The following is a 15,061-nucleotide window of genomic DNA, read 5'->3' as shown; positions in this document are numbered from 1 at the left end:
TAGAATAACAAAAAATATTTAGGCTGGTTCGATTATTTGAGTTAAATTAGAATAACAAAAAAACTGCAACCTGACTATTAGTGGTTAGGAATCTGATCACGCGCTCTCAAATTTGATGAACCCAACGTGGCTTAAACAACTTAATCGTTTTTTTAATTAAATATATGAATACAGGTATACTATGAATTTTCATAGTTTAAATGCTATTTTAATTTCATAAATGTTATCTTAAAAAATTATACACACAGATGAAGACCTCACCTAAGTTTAAATAGATTGATTCAAATTATTTTAATCAAATTTTGACATATTCGATTCAACCAAACCTGTTTAAGTTTAATTGATTTGAAATTCATTGAGTCAAATTCGATTTCAGTCCACCTACATTAAAATGGAAGTTAAAGTTCTTGATTTGTGAAAAAAAATTTTTACAAATCATGATTTGTGAAAAAAAAATTTTACAAATCATGATTTGTGCCATTGATAAATTGGCACAATGACCAATGAAATATGAAATATTGTTGTAACTCGTATTTTACGTGATTATTAAAATCAGATTAATTGGCTCAAAGACTAATTATAACAGGAAAATGTGAAATTGCATTGTGGACCTTAATATAACACACTCGAACAAAAACACAGATGAAGCGGTAGGGCTCACAGTTTGGCGACATTCTGCCTCCAATCCCTTTCCCTTCTCTTCTATTTGGCAGAGCTTAACACGCTCTCTTCTATTCACCATTCTTCGCTTGTTTTTACTCTTTCCATTCCATTCTTCTCTTTTTCAATATTCCCTTCTCCCACTTTAATTTTCTCAACTGTTTTCCCTTCTCACAAATTACTACGCTTTTCACCATTTTATAAAGCGCAAATACCTGAGTCATTGTTATTCTTACTTGGTATTTACAAAACATTCGTTGTTTACCTGCATGTCAGTTCACTTATTCTCATATCCATGTTGGTATCTCACTCAGTTCACTTTTCTAGGTTTTGTTTCAGATGAAGATTAGATCTGTTCCGACATAGTATCAGGTATCTTACATTAAAGCTTCAATTAGAACTAGTAATGTTGTGAGAATCCAGGGCTATTTCATTGTTTTGTCTCTTTTCATATTTTCTTTGAAGCTCGCCTTGCCTGCAATAGACTTTGTTCCTTTTGCGAAGATTAAAAATCAAAATGAATGGTGAATGATAATTAATTTCATTTGTCTAATTAGCTGTAACCATTTAGTAATTAAATCCATGGCTCCCTTTCCTCTCTGGCTCTGGAATGATGTGACTTAGCCAAATCAGACATTCATGTGCTCCATGAGACACCAAACATTATCTTTAAAGCTTGCTCTCATTGCAAAACTTAAGCGTGTGGGTGGGCTTTGTTCGATGTTGGTGACCCTCATGTTGAAGCGCATTTCTCTGACGATTAACAAAGAGAATGGTTGTTTCCTGACCAGAACCACAACACTTAGTTTCGCCTGAGAAGGAAGTAGCCAATTAGGACTATGAGATGAGTTTCTCTTAGTCTTGTGTGACTGTGTCTTTTTTTTTTTTGGTTTTTGTTGGGTAACCTCTCTGGTTGCTTGCAAGTGCAACAGATTAGTATAAGACTTGTCAATTTTTCTTCTTCTGGTTTCGTTATTAGTAGTGATCCTATCAGTTCAATGCCATTAGAAGTTATCAATTTTGTTGCTGCATTATCACACCAAACAATATTTATTTCTGAAGTATACAAATGGAAAACCAAGCTGCTGTAGCTTAATCTTAGTATTGTGCTTAATCCTAACCAAAACTATCATATGTTAATGTTATTTAGGCTATTATTTTGGCTCTGGGATCTACAATCAAATCATTTTGTCATCAGAGAATGAGAGAAACATTAATTTAGGAATGAGAAAGAGTGAGACCTACATGATTTTTGTAGTTTTCAATAAATTTTAGTCAATAGTAGGAGGTGTGTTACAAAGAGAATGTTGTTAGCATTACTCGTAAAAAAAAAACGAGGTTTTGGACTTGGAATAGGAATTTAAGGAGGGAGAGAATTGGATCTCTTGAATACCTGGGAATTAGAGAGTGAGAGTTCCATTCTATTATTCTTGGCCTCTGGTTCTGTATCAGATTGATACTGATCAGTGATCATGATTTGGGACAGTTTCTGCAATAAAATCTCTTTGTTCATCCTATTTCTAGTTCCTCTAGACTCTTGCAGTAAAGATCTGCCACTTGCATATCAATAGTGTTGTTTATGCTTTGGGGATCTTATCTCAGCTTACAAGTCAGCACTTCTACCAACTGTAGAAAGTTTAATTCTAGTTTGGATGTTCTATCCCTGCTTTTTTAAGTGTGTTTCAGTTATGTTTTTTTATCCTTTGAAATGCACCAAGTTATCTAGTGACATGTGGCATAGTTCATGAAGAGTCTTTTGCAACATTAACCTAATTGGAAATGATTCAATATGTACTAAAATGCAAAATCTGCTGCAGGTTTTAGTTGAAGGTTTGGGTGTTGTCTTCATTATCAATCTGTCACACTTACACGTGAAATATGCTTATTCTGCTTGCCATTCTCTACATCATAGTGAATGGCCCGATCTTTTGTTTTGGGAATGTGTGAGTGTATAAAAAGCCTCAGTTATGAATTCATCTTAATAGGTTGAACTTTACCAATTAGAAGTCTCCTTGTTATTAACTTGGTTATAGTGATCAACTGCTCACTGTTACAGTGTTGAGGACAAAATTTTGAAGGTTGGAGAAGAGCTTTGGAGAGAGACTTTACCATTACAAGGTGGCTCTCGCTTTTATCAATTACAAGGTCTGAAACCCCACATGTGGTATGAAGTGAAGATATCATATCCAGCTTCTGTATGTATATTATGTCTCCTTTCAGTTCTTTGCAGGGGATCTTTCCTCTGGAAACTGACATACACTAAATAAAATACCAGATACCTGCTAGATTTTCCATAGAACTGAAGAGAAACAAGTTCGATATGATGCTGAACAATAACAGGAGATTGCTTAACACTGAAAAGCTCATTTTTAAGACCGATAGCAATCAGGTCCAACATTATTATGACTCCTTTTAGTCAAAATTCTGAAAAGTCTATGTGCTTGATTCTGTTATGTCTTGTTTTTACAACATTGACTTAATTCAGGATGAATCCAATTTATTATTAGTAACTGTGGAGGCTGAGGGGTTTCCAGCAAAACGGCATGTACCGGAGAGGGAGTTTATTATCTTTAATATAGGTAACTTTTTGCATAGTATATTAAAAAAATTTGTATAAGTAATGTTACATCCTATGCATTACTAGTTCCTGTAGCACTATAATTTCCTTTGTTGCTAATGTTCTATATTCTTTCTTCTTTTGTTGATACGACAGTATGTGATGAATTATTATTAGGCATACCCCACAAAGCTTGGTGGGTTGTGGCACTGGGATTACTCTGTCTCGGAATTGGATTAATCGTTCCTTCTTTTCTTCCCTTGTATTTGCTACCGAAGAATCAAGTTTCAAGATCAGATGATCGTGTTTCGAAAGTTTCTTGACAAGCTTTCAAGGAAGATAAAGTGGTTGTAGAATTGTTTATTTCATTTCAAATGCTGTGAAGCACACCTGCGTGTCGCTACTAATTTTTTGAGTGTTCTAAATGCTGCTCTACCAGCCAATGATGTTTGTGACGGCTTCATCTTTTCTTACTTCGCTTGACTAATCCTTAATAAGTACAGTTTGTTAATTTTTACTCCAATTTTTTTTTTTAAATTATATATATAGTAAACACATCGTTCTATCCATTGAGAAAGATATTCTATACTGACAACTTCATGTTAACTTTATTATGATGATCAATTAAAAGCTTCAACTTCAATACAAAAAGATTCACACACACACTATTAGTAATGACACTCTGATAAGAACCTTGGGAGAAAACCACCACAAAAGCTCCCTTATCAATTTGAGTTTTCTTTCACAAAAATGTCCCGCATTTATATAATCATAGGGAAGTGTTTGTTGAAAATACTCCCTTTCCTTCTGTGTTCAGGACATCTTTAATTAAATTATATAAACTAATTAAAGAAGTTAAATTAATTAATTTTTATAAATTTTGAAATTTTTTCATAATATGATAATTTTACCTTTATTTAACATATGACTTCATTCATGACTTTGCAAAGAAATTATTTTAATATATGGCTTTATAAAATAATATTTATTTTACTTTATTTTTATACAAAATAAAAACAATCAACTCTTATAATTTTAAGAATCAAAAGTATTTACTCGTTAAATAATTAAGAGAAATTAGTTAGATATAAAACTTTTAATATTGAAATTTATTGAATGGTTCACTTAAATTGAATCGCATCAAATAAAATGAATCAATATGGTAAAACTATTTTAATGTTTTTAATCATCCACAATATTTAGAATTGAATTTTTATTCAAAATATTTTTTTTACTTAAACTAATGACTGTAGGTAAAGAAGATTAGTTCAATTGTTTAAATATATTTTTTAAAAATAAAAACTATAGGTATTAAAAATATGTTTTAGGAAATTTAGACCTTTTTAATAGTAAAATATATATTAATTTAATTAACATGAAGGCTTTATGCCTGATAAAAATGAAAAAAAAAACTTGGTTATGTGAGAAAGATAATACATTTGAGAGTAATTTTATTTTTAAGATTGAAAAGTTATTTTTTATTTAAAAGTAAACATTTTGAATTTCTTTTAAGGTAATTAATTTTACCTTTCATCTATTATCAATGTAAAACTTTTAAAATACTCACATTAGTTAATAAATTTAACAAACATGCGTCATTAAATTTATTTAACAATATATACTAATATGATTAAATAAAATGAACAGTACCAAAAAAAGTATTGCGACGAAATACTAGATTCTAATAATTAATGTGTCTGATTGATGTGAAACCTGAAATAACGTCTGCAATTATCACAATTTTACATGTTATTAGCAGTGAGCATTTGGATAAGATTCCGGCGCCGTGAATGCAAGTATGATCAACAATTAAAATCAAAGTAGGCCACTGATTTATTGATAATGATGTTCCAAGAAACAGGAATCGAACCATTATTCTATTTTGTGAAAAGATACGAATAATATCATCATATATTATATATTAATTAAGAACAGGTTGTCGTGCACAACTCAGTTGGAGTGACACTGGATCTTCTGAACTAAACAACTCATATATATTCTTACCATTATTCTCTCTCCCCTGGAAGTTCAGAGTTTGGGAAGCATGGCTGAAAATGAAATCAAAGGAGACCACAGCCTCTATGTTTCGGAAGCGCTTCCTCTTTCCGACAAAAGGCTGCCTAAACCAAAGCGCGTTGCGTCTCTTGACATCTTTCGAGGTCTCACTGTTGCGGTATCTCTCTCTCTTGTTGACTCCACACTTTTGTTGTTCTGCAAAAGAAACATTCTTATGAAGAATATTTCTGTTGGTTGAAACATTAAAATGTTATAATACAAAAGTTGAGTACATACTTTAAATCAGTACTCATATCTGGTCTTATCACGTCTATTTTTACTTATATTTGTAATTAAAAAAAAACTTTTATATAAATAGAGACAGGAATGCTATAATAATTATATAAATGATATCATTTTATCATGTTTAAAATGACTCATGTTAAAATTAAAATCTCTTTTGTTATAAGATTAGTGTTTTTATATTATTTTTTGCAATTTGTCGTATTTCTGTGTCGTGTTGTACTGTATCCCTGTTGTGTGTCGTATGTATCCATGCTTCCTAGAGGGCTAAAGTATTCGGCCAAAAAGTAATACTGTGAAAGATAAACTATTAACCTGAATGTACGTGTCTGATTAGATTTGTATCAAAACATGTAACAATGATTATGTAAACCGTTGTTTTCCTTTAGTTTGCAGTTGTAAAGATATCACTTTGAAACCATCAAGGCACCAACAAAAAACTTAGCATTTTAATTTTATTTTGTTTGGACTTGTAAATATTATTTTTGATTTTACTGTAACATGTTCCGATAATATACTATGCAGTTAATGATCTTCGTTGATGATGCTGGAGGGGAATGGCCAATGATTGGTCATGCTCCATGGAATGGCTGCAATCTTGCTGATTTTGTTATGCCTTTCTTTTTGTTCATTGTGGGGATGGCCATTCCGCTTGCTCTGAAGGTTGGTTGTGAATGAGAAAATAGGGTGGTTAAGAATGATTATAGTATTAGTTTCTCTGTTTCTTTATTTCTTCTTATTTGGTTTAAGCTGGTCCTCTATTTTTTGATTCTATTTTATGTCCAGAGGATACCAAATAAACTTGTAGCAGTGAAAAAGGTGCTAGTGAGAACCCTCAAACTCCTCTTCTGGGGTTTGCTCTTGCAAGGTTAGTTTTTCTCCCATGAATTGAGGTAATCAAGTAAACAATATTCCATCTTTAAAGTGTTATAGATGATCATTTTTTGTTAGCCTTGGAAGAGGACTTGAGTTCCGAGTTCCCAACAGAACCCCTATTTTAGTGTGGATGAGGAAAATGAACTACTAATTAATTATAATACAAGCGTCACTAATTGTTACTCTCTTTTGATCATTAATATTGGTCTTGTGAAAGGTATTTTGCTGAAATGTGCTATAATAATTGAACCTGAATTTCATATTAGCGAATCTCCTGCTAGTGATAAATAAGCATCTTTGTGGTGTGAAAGACTGTACATCATTATGCCTTATTTTAATGTGATGGATGATGATCTCAATGATGAAGGTGGTTTCTCACATGCTCCGGACAATCTAACATATGGAGTTGACATGAAACACATAAGGTGGTGTGGCATTCTTCAGGTGATTTTGATCCTTTTTCCAACTTATTTTGATAAAGAAGATTTTAGCAAATACGAATGGGTAAATAAAGGCTAACACTCGTGTTGTCCCCCCTTCAAGAGAATTGCTCTAGCATATTTGGTTGTATCACTGGTAGAGATATTTTCAAAAAGGGCACAAGCTAGAGATCTGGAACCCACCCAACTCTCAATATTCAAGTTGTACTTTTGGCATTGGTTAGTCTCTGATACTCTGGTTCTGGTTGATTGCCAACACAATATGCTTTTGAACATTTTGTCTACTAAAATTTCAGGGTGGTGGGGGCATGTATACTTACTCTGTACATGGCTGTACTTTATGGAATTTATGTTCCAGACTGGCAATTCACTGTCCATAACCCGGATAGCATGTATAATGGCACAACTTTCACGGTAAGCTTTTGGTTACCACCTGCCTTTGATATCTCTCTACTCACACTAACACAATTTGGTTGCCTGTCTTTAACACCTAACTATCTAACATGGATTTTGCTTGATTTGAAATTTTTTCCCTTGTTCATGGATGCCATCACGTCGAGATGTCTTGAATTTGTTTATGATTTTTTTTTTCCGTTGTCTCTTGAAATTTAACTATTATTGTTTTAATGGGTTGTAACAGAGAATTAGTGATTATTATATTAAATTATAAGTGATTATATACGTGAACTTTACAAAACTGAAAAAAATACTTTTCTCTAACACAAAAATATAGTATTTTGTATTCACAAATTACAATTTCTATCATAACACATCACTTTGAAAATTTTCTTCCAGTTAGCTTTAGCAAATTTAAATATTTATTATTATTTCTCTTTTTTCTAATCTTTATAATTTGTTTTTCTTTGACAATTGAAGGTAACCTGTGGTGTCAGAGGGAAACTTGATCCCCCTTGTAATGCTGTGGGATATATTGACAGAGGTGTGCTTGGAATTAATCACATGTACAAGCGTCCAGCATGGAGGAGATCTGAAGTGTGTTGCTATATCCTCCCGGATACTTTTTTGTACAATAAATTTGAAACACTCGACGGCTATTGGAAATTTCAAACACTAATTGCCTTTTTAAGTTTTGCAGGCTTGCACTGAGAAATCACCATATGAAGGGCCTTTTAAAAAAAATGCTCCTTCATGGTGTTACGCTCCTTTTGAGCCAGAAGGAATTTTAAGGTCTGTATGTGGTCTTTAAATCCCCTTGCTGTCTGTTGGTTTAGCAGAAATCTCAAACATGCAATTAACAAATTTCTGTTAGTGCTCTAAAATTCTTCTGCATTGGTTTTGTTTGCTTGGAAGTAGATGCTATCATCATATATGATCAAATCATTGACAACTTGTTATAGCATGCCATAGACTCTGCTACTCTTTTTTATTTTTTAAGTCACTTTTTAAAATATTTTAGTACACACTTTATAATTTTTATGAATTATTTATTATTATTTTTTAATTGTATTTAATAAATAGAGTCGGTAGGAACTTAAGTTCAAATCAATAAAAATAAATATTGATAGTGTAAATAAGTTGAATAATATTAAATTAGGATAAAATTGACATGTAGTAGTTTGTTAAAAAAATCAACAGAGTTTTTTTTTTTTTCACACAATTTTGAAATGCTTAGACCCTTTTGAGGGCTGTACTGTGATTGTTGGGCACAATAGATGTATGTATAACCTTTCTGCGGATCCTAAGAGATTGCAATGTCACATGCAAATGCAGCTCAATATCTGCTATTCTCTCCACAATCATTGGATTGCATTTTGGACATGTACTCATACACTTGAAGGTGAATCCTGAGACTCAAAACTAATCAGTGCTTGACATTTCTCTAACCTCTACTTATTCACTTTTGTGATTTTAGGATCATCCTTCAAGGTTGAAGCACTGGCTTCTCCTGGGCTTAGCTCTCCTTACTTCAGGAATTATTCTACACTTCACTCATGGTGTGAACTCTTAACTCAATGTTGAATGGATCATGGAAGCTACCATGTAACTTTACATCTATCCTCACTTATTCTGATGATGCCTTCACCCTGTTCCTTTCTCTGTTTGTTGCAGCCATTCCTTTGAATAAACAATTGTACACACTGAGCTATGTTTGTGTAACATCTGGAGCAGCGGCATTACTTTTTTCAGCCTTCTATATTATGGTATGTTTTTGGCTCTCAACAGTGAATGCTGGAAATTGTACTGCCCTTTCTTTCTATCATAGTATATTTTGTCTTTCAAAGTTTTTATTGATAGATGTTATTAATGTACTTTTATTTCAATGTGATTTTTTATTTTAAAAAAAAAATTATTTCTTTAAAGTACTAGTGAGCAAGTATTATTTAGACTTTTCTCATCATGTGGGTTGATTTAGAATTGGCACTGTGCGATTGCAGGTTGATATTTGGGGTTTGAAATTGTTGTTCATGCCTTTGAAATGGATTGGCATGAATGCCATGCTTGTCTATGTCATGGCAGCTGAGGGAATCTTTGCAGGATTCATCAATGGGTGGTACTATGATGACCCTCATAATACACTGGTACATTCAAAAGTTGAATCTTTCAACTACATCTTTTTTTTCTAATTTCTTTTTTATGTTACTGAGCTGTCTCCAAACTTATGTAATTTTTAAATTTTGGGTCTAGAACTAATGGATGTTTGTTTAATTTTTGTTAACAGATATATTGGATCCAAAAGCATGTCTTCATTAACGTTTGGCATTCAAGGAGAGTTGGCATCCTTCTGTATGTGATCTTCGCAGAGATCTTATTTTGGGCCGTCGTAGCTGGCATTTTGCACCGATTGGGCCTATATTGGAAGCTCTGAATATTCAAAAACACCTGCGAACAAATACTTATCTACGTGCTATCTTAAGGTTAATTTAAAATATCTATAAATACTAACTTTTATTAAAATAATATTTATTGTTCCTTTAGTTATTTATCATCTCTCCTTAGCTTATGTTAACATTTTTCGTATTATTTTTAACTGTGTGTATACGTTTTGTTGTTGTATGTTCAATCTGATCAGCAATTTCGCTTAATTCCATTTTTAATATTTCAAGTCACCTATACTTATAGCAAAATAGTTACTTATTGTGTGATTTAACTGAAAAAATGTAATGGATAAACTATTACCCTTCAGAGAGTCCTCCTTTGACAAGGATATTCATAACCATCTCATTTTATTAACCCGGCAAGTTACTTTTAATGAGGTCAAAGCTTTTAAAGTTGGACTCAATGTATTTTAAAGATGAATCTAAGTCACACTTTAGTCGTTTTAATCCAACTTTTTATTTTATATGCTTTTAAAAATTATAATTTTTTAACAATTATATATGATTAATAATATTTTTTAACTTAATATTAATATTTTATATAAATATTATATTTATATTGTTATTTATTTTAAAATATATTATATAAAATACATCTTAATTTTACTTTTATATTTTTTAAATTTTATAATTTATTTATACATGATAATAAATTAATATATCATGTCAATAAATTGAGTTGATTTAATTTTATTTCATATATTATTATTACTCGATAAAAAATTGGACTGAAAATGGAGGGTGAAGGTGATTGCTCATATTGGGCCTAGGTCAAAGGCCACTCCCACTTCGACTGGCCCATGGTTTGTGTTTGACAATGTTATAAAAGAAAAGGGGAATTTGAGATTGCGATTACCTCTGGAACAAGTTGTGTGCATGAAAACTGAAAAGTAGTAGTAATTAGCAATTGAATTGATGGCGAGCGAGGACACGAACTTCGAAGACGATCAACTAGCGTCTATGACCACCGATGACATCGTTAGAGCTTCTCGTCTACTCGATAACGAGATTCGCATTCTCAAGGTATCTTCTCTCTTCTCCTTTTACCGTTATTTTCATTTAATTTTTTTTATTCATTCGTGACTCGCGTCTCCTCCTAGGGTTTCATTCAATTCGTTTTATTTCAGTTTAATCTTGCTTTTCACGTTTATGGTTTTTTTTATTTGCTTTTGTGTTTAAAGGAAGACTTGCAGAGGACCAATCTGGAATTGGAATCGTACAAGGAGAAGATAAAAGAGAATCAGGAGAAGATCAAGCTTAATAAGCAGTTGCCTTACCTCGTTGGCAACATTGTCGAGGTTGTTTCCTGCTCCTATCTGTTTTGTCTTGTTTGTTATTTCTGCTCCGTGGTGATTTATACTGTCGTGCAAATAGACAAATTAGTCCATGGAATAAATTGCATTTGAGAGTAATTACATGGACTGTGAATGTTGACATTGTTTAAACTCTAAAGTTGTCTTAACTAGTGAGATTGAATTCCCTGTAAAATTTGCAGACTCTAAATTTAAGGTTCCAAGACCTTTATCTTACATATAAACGTTGTTACCAGGGAAACTCCCACTTGACAAGTTGAAAAGAAATCTTTAGCTTTGGTGATTTTTCTTTTTCAAGTTTGTGGAATATCATGGTTTATTTTGTAGCTTTACTGCAATTGGCTTAGGGTTTGAGCGTGTATTTTGAGTTGATTGGCCTCTTTAATAATCTACTACTAATGTGTGAAGGATAATGAATGATTGAATTCTTCAGTGAGGATAATCAGCTGAGTGCGGGAGGTTTTCTTGTTGAATATTTAACTTGGTTTTTCCCTTCCCTAGTGATCTTTTAAATTCTGACATGGTTTTTGGTTTTCAGATATTGGAAATGAACCCAGAAGATGAAGCTGAAGAAGATGGTGCCAACATTGATCTTGACTCCCAAAGGAAGGGAAAATGTGTGGTGCTAAAGACATCTACTAGACAGGTGACAAGGCTATGATAATTTCATAACATTTGGACAGAAATTTGTTGTTTTTTGCATTTCTTTTGGGTCCCCAGAAAAACATAATGGCCTTGGAGTTTTGTTAGTTGGTGAAGGAAAGCCTTATTTATAACTTGCTGCATTAATAAATTATGTTTTCTTTTGAGTGCAGACGATTTTTCTTCCTGTTGTTGGGCTTGTTGACCCTGACAAGTTAAAACCAGGTGATCTGGTCGGTGTTAACAAAGATAGCTACTTAATCTTGGATACTCTGCCTTCTGAGTATGATTCACGAGTTAAAGCCATGGAAGTTGATGAAAAGCCAACAGAGGACTACAATGACATTGGTGGGTTAGAGAAGCAGGTATGCTCTAATTTATGGCAATTTGTCAAAGCAAATTTTTTTTTCTTATTTTAGTTAACAGGTCTGTGTGACTAGTAACTTGTGTTTGGCCAACAGATCCAAGAATTAGTTGAAGCCATTGTTTTGCCAATGACGCACAAGGAGAGGTTCCAGAAATTAGGAGTTCGTCCTCCCAAGGGAGTGCTCTTATATGGACCTCCAGGGACTGGGAAAACATTAATGGCCCGTGCTTGTGCAGCACAAACAAATGCCACTTTTCTGAAGTTGGCAGGTCCACAGCTGGTCCAGGTATGCCTCTTCTTTTTTTCCCTTTTAAATTTTTATTTTGAATAATAATTTGATTGTTGCTTAACTGTTACCCTTTACCCCTCTTTCTTAAATAACTTAATGGTTAGTATTTCCATTTGCTGATTTTTAACGGGTAGATATTTTCATTATCCTCCGATAATTTTTTGGCTAATAATTTTGTTATTTTTTTATGAAACATGTTGATTGTACATGAATTAGTTATTTTCATTTTATGTTCGCATATGGAGGATATAAATATGCTTGGATTATTCTCATATTATGTTTGTTTTCATAGGTTGTAATTTTTCCTGTTACATTTATGCAATTGTCTACTTGCTTTATATGTTTGTATACATGTCTATGTACTGCATCAGCATTTGGAACAGAGGAGTGATCTATCCTGGAATTTTACAGATGTTTATAGGAGATGGAGCAAAACTTGTCCGTGATGCCTTTCAGCTAGCAAAAGAGAAATCTCCGTGCATTATATTTATAGATGAAATTGATGCAATTGGAACCAAGCGTTTTGATAGGTATGACTGAATGAGCAGGCTGGATTTTAGATCTTCATTTCCTTTTGCCCTTCTTTTCTTACCTTTTCTGGAGTTCAGCAACCTGGTGATGTTATTGGATTGCTGATTGCAGTGAAGTAAGTGGAGACAGGGAGGTACAACGAACTATGTTAGAATTGCTCAATCAACTTGATGGTTTTAGTAGTGATGACCGTATCAAGGTTTATCTTCTATTCTTATCTAATTCTTTTTTTCCACTGATTGATGTGGTAAACAGTAAACTTTGATGTTTACTGTCTTTGGATTAAGCTTATAAGAATATATGTTCTTGAAAACCATCGATGGAGTTAGTCACCATGCTTATACTTTTGATTCGAAACAAATCAAATTATGATTATATATAAGGTCTGTTTGTTTTAAAGTTTTGCCTCTGCAATCAGACAATTTGTCGAAAAATGAAAATTCTCTGCGCAGATTTTTCTTTTTTGGTCTTTTGTTTAACGCATATTTCCAATTAAGTTTTTACTCAAAACACACATGATGTTGGCACAAAATGTTTTAACTTTTTATTCAGTTAGAAGTTGGGTGATTGAAATGTCATTTTTGCTCACTAGTTCTAAATTGCAGGTGATTGCTGCCACAAACCGTGCAGATATTCTTGATCCTGCCCTAATGCGGTCTGGTCGATTGGATCGAAAAATTGAGTTTCCACACCCAAGTGAAGAGGCTAGAGCCCGAATTCTGCAGGTTTGGTATCTTCAAACCTTATCTGCTGTTTATTTTTCCTGACAGAATATTTACATACCACTTTCATGTTAATCTTATAGATCCATTCCCGGAAGATGAATGTTCATCCAGATGTTAACTTTGAAGAATTAGCTCGGTCCACGGATGATTTCAATGGAGCACAACTTAAAGCAGTCTGTGTCGAGGCTGGCATGTTGGCCCTTCGCCGTGATGCAACCGAGGTTTGCTTGCTTCATTCAACCACCTAATAAATAATAATTCATGATTAAAACCTAGCTTGAAATCACTAGATTATCATTCCTGTTTGGATATTTTGTTTTTTTACTTTTTCTGTTTTCTGTTAACGTGCTTTTATTTCAAAATGTTGCGAATTGCTTTTGCGATTTTGTGGTTCAATTCAATGTCAAAGGTTTGGACCAAGTTAGAATTCAACAAAACATGTTGTCCAATTGTAGGTGAACCATGAGGACTTTAATGAAGGTATCATCCAAGTCCAAGCAAAGAAGAAATCAAGCTTAAATTATTATGCATAGGCACTCAACGCAATGAAGAACCGGCATTTATGTCTGACATTTATTTTCTAGTATCAATTTTACTCGAATCATATGTAATTTATAGCTTGCTAATTATCATCTTTAAAAACAGTAATGTAATCTTACATTTCACAGAAGTAGCTATATGTTGTATCTGCTTCCTGTTTTAAAATTTGTCGTGCTGGGTGCAAGTTTCTCTGTGTTCAGTAAACCGTTATGAAATATGTTACATTCGGTATATACGGGTTGGGCAATGTCAAGGCTGGAAGCTAAATTTGAATCTAACGGAGGATTATTTGAAATCGCGGAACAGTTGATCGAGTAATTGATTGCATGACATCAAGCAACTAAGGAGAGAGCATTAGAAAGAAATCTTAAAGTCTTGTTTCAAAGAAAAGTGCCAATCGTTTTATGATGTTGATTTCTGTTTTTCTTTCATTTTACACAACTGTGAAGTTATTTATAGAGTGAAGTTATTTATAGAACAATTTTATGGTCCATGTGTTCCATTTTTGTACTTTTAAGAAGTGTTTTTACAATTGATGGTATTTTGTTGAAAAATGTCATGTGATCATAAAAATGCGTAAGAACTACGGATAAAGTTGCTTTCATTTTCACTTTTTTATCCCGTGAAGATGTGTTGGAAGTATTGTAACTTGTTATGTAAAAATAACATTAGTTTAGGAATTTAAGTCATAAAATAGAAAAAGAGATTTGCATGAGAATTTTGTGAATATAAAAAAATTAATTAGAGATAATATCAATATTAAGGAAATAAATAAAAAATGTACGATATTTGGATTCTTACTAGAACTAAGGAGACACTTGTATTATAAATTACCAAGTAAGAATGTTTCATAACTCACTATATAATTTTAGTATTCTTTATTATTGATGAATATATGTCATGTCATCATATTTATTTTTGTAATTGTGTTTATCTATATCGAGTTTAGTTTATATTCACGATTCATTTGTTTAGCTTTTATTATT

General features: G+C 32.6%; 3 protein-coding genes and 1 non-coding gene across 15 annotated transcripts; all 4 read left to right on the top strand.

The window, feature by feature from the left end:
- The first annotated feature begins 644 nt into the window (after positions 1-644).
- On the top strand, positions 645-3,731 carry LOC113862924. Of its 6 annotated transcripts, none has more exons than XM_027496227.1 (7): positions 645-899; positions 988-1,032; positions 2,478-2,603; positions 2,694-2,855; positions 2,936-3,049; positions 3,146-3,239; positions 3,374-3,731. In XM_027496227.1, exons 4-7 carry the CDS (start codon positions 2,820-2,822, stop codon positions 3,538-3,540), a joined length of 411 nt encoding a protein of 136 aa, XP_027352028.1. In that variant the 5' UTR covers positions 645-899; positions 988-1,032; positions 2,478-2,603; positions 2,694-2,819; the 3' UTR covers positions 3,541-3,731. The 6 variants fall into 6 exon arrangements, with proteins under 6 accessions (XP_027352028.1, XP_027352024.1, XP_027352025.1 ...); XM_027496223.1 differs by adding an exon at positions 1,285-1,491 and having other exon boundaries at positions 656-1,032; positions 2,711-2,855; positions 2,933-3,049; positions 3,374-3,663; XM_027496224.1 differs by adding an exon at positions 1,218-1,491 and having other exon boundaries at positions 656-1,032; positions 2,711-2,855; positions 3,374-3,663.
- On the top strand, positions 1,266-1,452 carry LOC113864102. Its single transcript, XR_003504706.1, has one exon. It is a non-coding gene; the product is annotated as a small nucleolar RNA snoR127 (small nucleolar RNA).
- A 1,311-nt stretch (positions 3,732-5,042) lies between the features above and the next one.
- On the top strand, positions 5,043-9,872 carry LOC113862890 (heparan-alpha-glucosaminide N-acetyltransferase). 6 transcript variants are annotated; one of them, XM_027496166.1, is made up of 14 exons: positions 5,043-5,425; positions 5,779-5,799; positions 6,037-6,178; positions 6,302-6,383; positions 6,759-6,835; positions 6,935-7,050; positions 7,128-7,245; positions 7,708-7,824; positions 7,928-8,019; positions 8,563-8,629; positions 8,705-8,786; positions 8,902-8,993; positions 9,228-9,371; positions 9,512-9,670. In XM_027496166.1, the coding sequence occupies exons 1-14, from the start codon at positions 5,262-5,264 to the stop codon at positions 9,656-9,658; spliced, it is 1,461 nt and encodes a 486-aa protein (XP_027351967.1). In that variant the 5' UTR covers positions 5,043-5,261; the 3' UTR covers positions 9,659-9,670. The 6 variants fall into 6 exon arrangements, with proteins under 6 accessions (XP_027351967.1, XP_027351968.1, XP_027351970.1 ...); XM_027496167.1 differs by lacking the exon at positions 5,779-5,799 and having other exon boundaries at positions 5,043-5,390; positions 6,041-6,178; positions 9,512-9,872; XM_027496169.1 differs by lacking the exon at positions 5,779-5,799 and having other exon boundaries at positions 5,043-5,376; positions 6,041-6,178.
- Positions 9,873-10,502: 630 nt separating this feature from the next.
- LOC113862891 (26S proteasome regulatory subunit 6A homolog) lies at positions 10,503-14,564 on the top strand. 2 transcript variants are annotated; one of them, XM_027496172.1, is made up of 10 exons: positions 10,503-10,691; positions 10,850-10,966; positions 11,520-11,627; positions 11,797-11,988; positions 12,085-12,276; positions 12,691-12,809; positions 12,922-13,009; positions 13,416-13,535; positions 13,616-13,756; positions 13,991-14,564. In XM_027496172.1, exons 1-10 carry the CDS (start codon positions 10,584-10,586, stop codon positions 14,066-14,068), a joined length of 1,263 nt encoding a protein of 420 aa, XP_027351973.1. In that variant the 5' UTR covers positions 10,503-10,583; the 3' UTR covers positions 14,069-14,564. The 2 variants fall into 2 exon arrangements, with proteins under 2 accessions (XP_027351973.1, XP_027351974.1); XM_027496173.1 differs by having other exon boundaries at positions 10,564-10,691; positions 10,854-10,966; positions 13,991-14,399.
- The last annotated feature ends 497 nt before the right edge of the window (positions 14,565-15,061 follow it).

This window comes from Abrus precatorius, unplaced genomic scaffold, assembly GCF_003935025.1.
Source record: "Abrus precatorius isolate BTA unplaced genomic scaffold, Abrus_2018 Scaffold3, whole genome shotgun sequence".
NCBI classification, from domain to species: Eukaryota; Viridiplantae; Streptophyta; class Magnoliopsida; order Fabales; family Fabaceae; genus Abrus; species Abrus precatorius.
The sequence above is the reverse complement of the archived record's forward strand: the minus strand, read 5'-3'. Positions and strand labels throughout refer to the sequence as shown.

Excerpts from the sequence above, each read along its gene's own strand:
- LOC113862924 (XM_027496222.1), top strand. The coding sequence starts at position 2,539 with ATGCTTATTCTGCTTGCCATTCTCTACATCATAGTGAATGGCCCGATC. Across the intron at positions 3,050-3,145 it reads TTAAGACCGATAGCAATCAG|GATGAATCCAATTTATTATT; the intron begins GTCCAACATTAT and ends GACTTAATTCAG. Across the intron at positions 3,240-3,373 it reads GTTTATTATCTTTAATATAG|TATGTGATGAATTATTATTA; the intron begins GTAACTTTTTGC and ends TTGATACGACAG.
- LOC113862890 (XM_027496166.1), top strand. The coding sequence starts at position 5,262 with ATGGCTGAAAATGAAATCAAAGGAGACCACAGCCTCTATGTTTCGGAA. Across the intron at positions 7,246-7,707 it reads ATAATGGCACAACTTTCACG|GTAACCTGTGGTGTCAGAGG; the intron begins GTAAGCTTTTGG and ends TGACAATTGAAG. Across the intron at positions 8,787-8,901 it reads TATTCTACACTTCACTCATG|CCATTCCTTTGAATAAACAA; the intron begins GTGTGAACTCTT and ends TGTTTGTTGCAG.
- LOC113862891 (XM_027496172.1), top strand. The coding sequence starts at position 10,584 with ATGGCGAGCGAGGACACGAACTTCGAAGACGATCAACTAGCGTCTATG. Across the intron at positions 11,989-12,084 it reads TTGGTGGGTTAGAGAAGCAG|ATCCAAGAATTAGTTGAAGC; the intron begins GTATGCTCTAAT and ends TTTGGCCAACAG. Across the intron at positions 13,010-13,415 it reads GTAGTGATGACCGTATCAAG|GTGATTGCTGCCACAAACCG; the intron begins GTTTATCTTCTA and ends TCTAAATTGCAG.